The sequence below is a fragment of the Nothoprocta perdicaria genome, unplaced genomic scaffold (assembly GCF_003342845.1).
Source record: "Nothoprocta perdicaria isolate Ctin4 unplaced genomic scaffold, notPer1 scaffold_93, whole genome shotgun sequence".
In the NCBI taxonomy this organism is placed as follows: Eukaryota; Metazoa; Chordata; class Aves; order Tinamiformes; family Tinamidae; genus Nothoprocta; species Nothoprocta perdicaria.
In genome coordinates this window covers 2,999,102-3,006,555 of record NW_020456232.1, presented here as the reverse complement: position 1 = coordinate 3,006,555, position 7,454 = coordinate 2,999,102, and the positions used below count along the sequence as shown (strand labels likewise).

At 42.9% G+C, this 7,454-nt stretch overlaps 1 protein-coding gene across 1 annotated transcript; it reads left to right on the top strand.

Annotated features, from left to right (window-relative positions):
• The first annotated feature begins 880 nt into the window (after positions 1-880).
• On the top strand, positions 881-7,103 carry LOC112958951 (axin interactor, dorsalization-associated protein). The gene is made up of 4 exons (XM_026052905.1): positions 881-1,003; positions 2,773-2,895; positions 3,365-3,482; positions 4,424-7,103. The coding sequence occupies exons 1-4, from the start codon at positions 916-918 to the stop codon at positions 4,518-4,520; spliced, it is 426 nt and encodes a 141-aa protein (XP_025908690.1). The 5' UTR covers positions 881-915; the 3' UTR covers positions 4,521-7,103.
• The last annotated feature ends 351 nt before the right edge of the window (positions 7,104-7,454 follow it).

Here is a 7,454-nt window from a genome sequence, read left to right as displayed (position 1 = left end):
TTTGGGTGCCTGTTCACCTAACACCAGAGACGGACTTTAATCAAGTCTGCCAACGTCTTCTAAATCCACCATGAAGACACTATCCCATTGCTAGTTACAGAATCCCCTGGCTTTTGGTGAGTTTGTAGAATAGGAATTTCTTGCCAGTTGYGCTTTTCCGTAGTACTTCAAAGATTCACCTACCATGACATCAGCTTGTGACCACAAAGATACCCAGTGTTAATTTTCTTCATACAGGACTAATAATTCTCTCCTTAAAGCAAAAGAGATGCAAAAACTATTTTTCCCCACTTCCTTTAAGCCCCTGCCAATGGAATTTAGATAATTAGGAGGATCTCTTCTGGTTTCCTTTTGTCCAGTGGGATTTTGCAGCGGTGCCGTTTTCCTCCTCATTCTTCCAGGCTAAACACTCAATGTGAGGCCAAATCATGTTCAGGGGGTCGGTGTTCCTGATCAAGTGTCTGAACTTCCTGCAGATGCAGAGTGAATCCAGTGAATCCATTTTTTAAGTTTTATTCTTAAAAATGATGTATATTGAATTCCATGCATGAGTTATTTTGCATGAGAGCAAAAAAGAACACTTTAAGACAAATTCCACTCTGTTGTTAGGACATGGCAGTTGTTCATGGATTTATTTAACTTGAGGCAGTCTGGGAGCAGTTCTTGGTGTGGGTTTGTAAGTCCGTAAAATGATACTGTGTGTCTGTGCACACAGATTTTCCCCGAATGCCTTGTACTATCAGGGTAGGAATCCATGGGCTTTGGACCTTCTCTGGAGAACAGCAGCTTCCATGAAAGACAATAAACAGTAGATGGAATAAGCAAGGCCTCTACTGCCTGATTACTTAAAATGGTTAATAGTGTGCTTTACTCTTTCCAGGTACTTTGCTGCCCAGATTGCCATCTGAACCCGGGATGACATTACTCACCATCAACATAGAGAAAATTGGTCTGAAAGATGCTGGGCAGTGCATTGATCCTTACATCACAGTCAGTGTAAAGGGTAATGATTTCTGTTCCTGGAACGGAAAAAGTATGTTTTCTGAAAACTGTATAGTTCTTTAAACCTAAGGGAAGAATATTTGTTGCATCTTTTTGATGCTTGCATCTTCCATTGTGGACTTACAGCTTTTCTTTTAATCAAGGGTAGGAAGATTCTTTGTTTGAGAGCTGAAGATGATGACCCTCCTTGTTGCTCACTGCTGGTGTGGGACTTGTTTTCCCCAGGCTGGGAGCTGAGTATCAGTGACTTGGCAGACTGTACTTCTCAGTCCCGTATCCTTAATTTGACTGTGAAGAGCAGGTCCCTTTGGATTGCTGGTACTCCCCAGCACATATGAAACTTTGGGCTTTCTTGAGACAGGAAACCACCCACCATTGGCTTCGTTTATAAAGGAGGAAGTGATGCTTGCAAGTGGAAAAAAAAACAGAGAACAATTCAGCTGTGGCAGTGAAGTATTGCAAGTTAACCATGAGTCAGCAGTGCCCTCATGGCCAAGAAGGCCAATGGGATATTCCCTCTAGATGTGCTAGATGAAGGGATAAAGTGTTTGTTAGACGTGTGATGAGGCTGCTTTCTCTGCCAGACRAGTTCTTTAGCAGAGGTGAGGATCACAGTATCCCGTGTCACTTGAATCCCAGTGATGCTTCAAATATCACCCCTGACTAATATGTAGGCAGGAAGTTTCATCTAATCCTGCTTCCTGTGCTGGTTTTTCAGCAGTGAAACCTTCTGCTTCACTCTGCAGCTTTGAGTTGTTCACCTGGCTAGGGGAGAAGGCTGAGACGTGGATCTCACCCTCCCCAGCTGATACATTTGCCCTTCTTATTTTCAGTCTGGGGAAAATACAGTAGTTACCATGTTGCTTTAGTTTTGTAGCATTATTTTTAGATTATGAAGGTATTCTTCAGGCTCCCATTTCTCTAKTCACTTTTGGATCTCTCTTTGCCCTCTTATTCTTTCTTGTCAAGTTGCTCCTTGCGAACAGGGAGGCTAAGGAGGCTGTAACACTGAATCCTGAGACTTGCCTGGGGCCTTCTATGCTCCTTTCCTCTGATTTGTTTGTCTTTCCTAGCAATTATGTATTGTCCAAACTGTCACTTGTCTTCAGAGCAAGCTTCCAGCTCCTTTCTGGAGCTGGGCGAGACGGTGCTCTGCTAGGCCTGCTTTCCCCAAAGTGTTTGCTAGCAGGTGGTGCCCAAGTTACAGGCTTTTGTAAGCCGTAAATAATAATGACTCTGAAAAACATTGTGGCTGTCCTAAGGAAGTCCCAAGATGCTTAGCAGGCTTTCCCAGGCATCTTATCCCAGGCATCTTATCCCAGGTCTGTGCTACTGCTGGCTTGGGGTGAGGCTCTATGCAGGTGCATCCTTGGTGGCCTCTCCTGCTCCCTGCAAGCGGTGTGTCCAGTGACAGTTTGGAGCTCAGCAGTGCTCATTGGTGGCAATTGTGAAGCTTTGCCCAAGTCCTGCTTGCAGGGGGAATGGAATCCTTTGCTGGCAGCAGCAAGAAAGGTCCTCCTGAAAGAAAAAGAGGGATAGTTCCAAAATGTCCTCTTAAACCGTGGACCGTRGCTTCTCTACTTTTGACTATAAGTSAAATGACAAGATTCAACTGAGGGCTATGATTGTCCCTTTATGAGCTAGGGAATAATCCAGATGGACTTTAATTTTCTGCAGATGTGTTAGAAGTTATTCTTAAATCTCATAAAGAAAGCAAGACTTTAAAGTCTGAGAAGCTCTTGCAATTCCCATGGTATTTCTTTCCTACAGATTTGAATGGGATAGATCTGACTCCTGTGCAAGATACTCCTGTGGCTCTGAGGAAAGAGGACACATATGTCCATTTTAATGTGGACATTGAGATCCAGAAACACGTGGAAAAACTAACAAAAGGTACATGGTGTCAGATACTGGGAATGGGGCCTGGGAGCTTCCAGATTGTAGCCACTAGACACTGTTCCTGGTCTAATAAACAGGCCATGCTTGAGCTGCTATTTTAGGGCTCAAAATCCAGATGTGGATAAAACCAGACCTTTATGTCCTTTGTCAGATCAGTCCTTGGAATGACTTGCAGCCAAAAGAGAAATGAAAACAGATAAAAATGCAGCAGTCTGCTCTGTTACACATTGAGTTGCTTTATGACCCTCTCAAAGCATTGGGAAAAATGTTACCTATATGTGAGTAACTGCATTGGGAGCACAAGTGTCGGCTGTACAAGAACATGGTGTCTCTTCAGAGTAAATTAAGAAATTGTTGGAGATGATAAACCCTGTTTGTACATAGAGCATGTTAATGGCAGATAAGTTTTCTGATAGTTGTTGCCCATAATTGCTAACTTTCTAATAAATTACTTGCATTCTAGGTGCAGCTATTTTCTTTGAATTCAAACACTACAAGCCTAAGAAGAGGTTTACTAGCACCAAGTGCTTTGCTTTCATGGAGATGGATGAAATTAAACCTGGGGCAATTGTTATAGAACTGTAAGTGACTTGTGGTCAGCGATGTCTGTGGCCAAAGCTATGGAGAGAAGGAACTAGACTTGAGTTGCAGTGTGTTGTTGGCTGCATTGAGGAAGGTTTTTGTGGACTCCTTGGAGTGACTTCCATAAGTAGTATTCTACTTCTGATGAGAATGGAAGAGGATAAGCTTTTAGAGAAATAAAATGACTTTCTTGACCTTTGTCAACAATGAAATTTTTCATTTTCAAATGAAAAGCTGGGGTCTGTTACTGAATGAAGTTAACAGATTCCCTGTTGCAGTCTTTCATTTTGACGTAAGTTTGAGCAACAGATCAACTATGTGAAATTCATGAGAGTTTCCTATTTTTTTAGTATAGAACTTCTTTAAGGGAAATGTGATTTGAGAGGTTCAATATTGATTTAAAATTGCATTTTTATAAACATTTCAAAGCATTGTCTTTTTTGCCCTAAGCAGGCAGGGAGAGAGCTTGGCCTGTTGYGCTGCCGCGTTTGCGACGGGCGGCCTGTCCTTGCTGGGTGGCTGAGGGAGAGTCCAGAGAGGTCTCTGGAGGAGCCCTCTTTTTTGAGGAGGAAGGGGAACCTGCAACTCAGAGCAGCTTGAAGAAGTRTTTAACAAAAGTCTCCAGTGGCTGCAGTACTTGTGACGTACTGAATCAACTGCTGCTGTATTCCCCAGAAACCMCAGGATTATATTTGGAATTTTCCTTACATGAAGCTTATGTATATTTAAACATTGAAATATATGTTTTGCTAAAGTAATAGTCCTGAGAAAATACCATCTAGAGTTTCTTCATGTAAATTTATTAATTATTGTTCAGTTCAGTCAATCCTGATGAATATATTTAAAAGATTATGGCAATAGGATCTGGACAGGACACATTTTATAACCTACTTTCATTTTCCTACRATAATCCTTAGCATTAACTTTCTTGTGGTTGCAGGTACAAAAAACCCACTGACTTTAAGAGGAAGAAATTGCAACTGTTGACCAAGAAACCACTTTACCTACACCTCCATCAAACACTGCACAAGGAATGACCTTATTTGAGAGGCTTCTGCGAGCCGCCCCGCAAGGCACGGGAGCTGTGTCGTAGCCTCAGGCCCCGAGGGGCAGGGACCCGAGCGTATTCATGGCCGTGGGTCACGTGGGAGCGCCTCAGTGCGCAGCGGCGCCCGAGGCCAGCCCGCCATCCACGTGCACCATTTCCTTCTAGAACCTTCCGGATACAGTTCTTTTTTTCTGAGAGCCCTGAGACGTTTTGACTGCTTTTCCTAATTTTGCAGTTTGTTTGTTTGTTTTGTGTTGTTTTGTTTTTTTAACCTTAGCCATTATTCTCCTTCGCCTTGACCTCCAGTGACGGTCGGGGCCTGCCCTTTTGCCAGACCTGTAGCAATGAAGATGCGTCAGGCCTGCTCTCYTGGTCGTCACCTTGCTCTGCTCTTGTAGCTCCTCTCATCTGCACGTCAGCGTCCTCGGAGAAGGGCTGGCTGGCAGAAAACAGGGAAAGGACAAGGTGGGCTGGGAARGAGCTCGTGGTGTCGCGAGGGACGTAGGAGGAGGGCAGGGAGGATGCGGGGTCAAGGCTGGGGGACGAGCTGAGCCCGTCTGTCCGCTGCTCTTCCTCGCGCTGGTGAGGAGGAGGAGGAGATGACTGCAGATGAGGAGACCAAGCTGTGGTCTTAACAGCTACATCTCAGCTCTTAGGCTTGCCCAGTCCGCTCTTAACAAGTGTCACAAAAAGTACCTATTACAAAACCTTTAAATCTCAGTTACTCCCAGGTAGAGTTGTTTGGATTTGGTTTTTATTTTGCTTTTTTTTTTTTAATTACTTTTTCTTTTTTTTTCCTATAGCTTGTCACAGAACAAGCTGCAAAGATGGTTGGAGGGAGAAGAGAGGCTTCCTTGAGAGCCCTGTGCTCATCATCATAGGGAATTTTACCCTTCTGATGACAGCGGGAGCAGCCCCTTAGTGTTCACCAGTGTCAATTTTCCAGAGCTTTTAACAGCATAGATCTGGCTAGCAGGTTGACTCATATTTTACATGAAACTGCTGTTTTTAATGGAAACTGATTGTATGCAGGTTTCTGCATATTTTGTGCAAGTCTGGAAACTTACTCTAAAATTACCTTTTTATGTAAGTAGATAGTATTATCCTCTATTTTCTATATTATTGATTCAGTGTGTAATAGGCTGCAGGACATTGGCTTATTATAACACAATTTCCCTCACTTTTTGACCTAATAAAGGGACAGAAGTAGAACCCAGTCAAATCTTTCATGTATTTGAGTGGATATTTAATACAGTACTTTAAAGTTTGATATAATTCTTGCATATCTATCTAGTGCCTAAATATTCTGCTACGCTAACAAAATTCACAGCACCCAAAACAGTATCAAATGTTAGGGGTTTTTCATAAACAATCTGGGTTAAGATGCCTTACTAAGTTATCCTCWCTGTCATGTAACATCAGGATGTTGCAGAATGCTTTAATAAAAAGGATGTTACTTCTTGTGCCCTGTTCAGCAGGAGGTGCTCAGAGCTCTTCTTGTTCTAGCATATTGATTAGGATAAAACGCTGTTCCTGAATCTCCTTATTCTTCTTCCTCTGTTCTGGCATAACTGAGGACATGGACTTTCCTTACTGAATGCAGTTATTTAATTATTGTGACAAAAAAAAAAAAAAAAAANAAAAAAAAATTAACAATTAGGTGAATTCCAGGAATGGTTGAAAGAAAAAAATGCAGAAATACGATTTTATTTTCCTGTTAACAGGTCGTGAAAGATGCCCCCTCCAGGGGTATTATATCCGATACATCAGATTATCCATCCCAACCATCTCCTCATGAGTTATGGAAATAGCTCTGATTCCGGCATGCCAGATACCATGTGCAGGAAGGTGCATGCAAAAAAAAAATCCAGCCAACTTCTGGATAAATCTGGGTGGAGCAAAGCATTAGTTTAACTTCTGTGTTTGTGAGCAAATGCCAGTTTGGTCACTCGCTRTTTGATTTGCCGATGGCCCCTGGTGGCTCAGGCCTCTTTCTACCCGCAGGTGGGTGGCTCCAGGCCGTGCGGCGCCTTGCTCTGCCCGTGACTCTGCTCTGCCACCCCGTGTTTCTCTTAGCGTCACTTACTGCCCAGGAAAGCACTGAGCTCGGTCGTGCTCRTGACCAAGCGCCTTGGGTCAGAGCCACCTGCAGCAAGCGAGGAAAGAGGCATCAAATAATGTCAGACTTCAGGGTGGGGAAGCAAAGATGCTGAACTAGGAGACTCTGACTCACAGGCTGCATTCGGTGTGTTCGCAACCAGCCCCTGTTCAAGTTGAGCATTTTCACTTGAATTACAACCCCTCTGTTTCAGCTCCTGACCATGACTCTTCCCTAGCTTGTAGACATCTGTGTTAATGCCATTATAGGCCACGTCAACTTTGAAGTATTTTTGTTAAATACACAAGTAGAGCTTTGTATTTAACGAATTGTGAATTAATGTTTGTAGAGTGTGAAATACCATTTTTAAAGTTGCTTCTCTCCTTCGCATTTTTTTTTTCTGTAAAATGGTCTTCATGGAAAGGACTACTACTCCACCACCCACAAGCTCCATGTATTGTTTTATGCTTTAGTGATGTTCTACCTTGTCTTTCATCTTAATTCTAAAGCCTACTACTTGTACTGTAAGAATGTAACATCTCCGTGACAAGTTTAATGGCTGCTTGTACTCTGGCAGTAAAGCTATTATGGCCTTTCATTAGATTTTATTATTATTTCTAACGTTTTTTCCTTCACCCTTTTCTCGCAGGTGTTTCTGGACATAGTATTGTACAAATGGCTTCGTGTCTGAATAATTGGCGATCAACACTCAATGTTACATATGTCTTGACTGCCAAAGGGATGGCTGTGAACAGTGGCAGGTGCACAGTGTGTTTCTACAGCTAGCCTGTGTTCCCTGAATATAAACTCAGCTGAAGCAATGTC

Excerpts from the sequence above, each read along its gene's own strand:
- LOC112958951 (XM_026052905.1), top strand. The coding sequence starts at position 916 with ATGACATTACTCACCATCAACATAGAGAAAATTGGTCTGAAAGATGCT. Across the intron at positions 1,004-2,772 it reads CATCACAGTCAGTGTAAAGG|ATTTGAATGGGATAGATCTG; the intron begins GTAATGATTTCT and ends TCTTTCCTACAG. Across the intron at positions 2,896-3,364 it reads CGTGGAAAAACTAACAAAAG|GTGCAGCTATTTTCTTTGAA; the intron begins GTACATGGTGTC and ends CTTGCATTCTAG.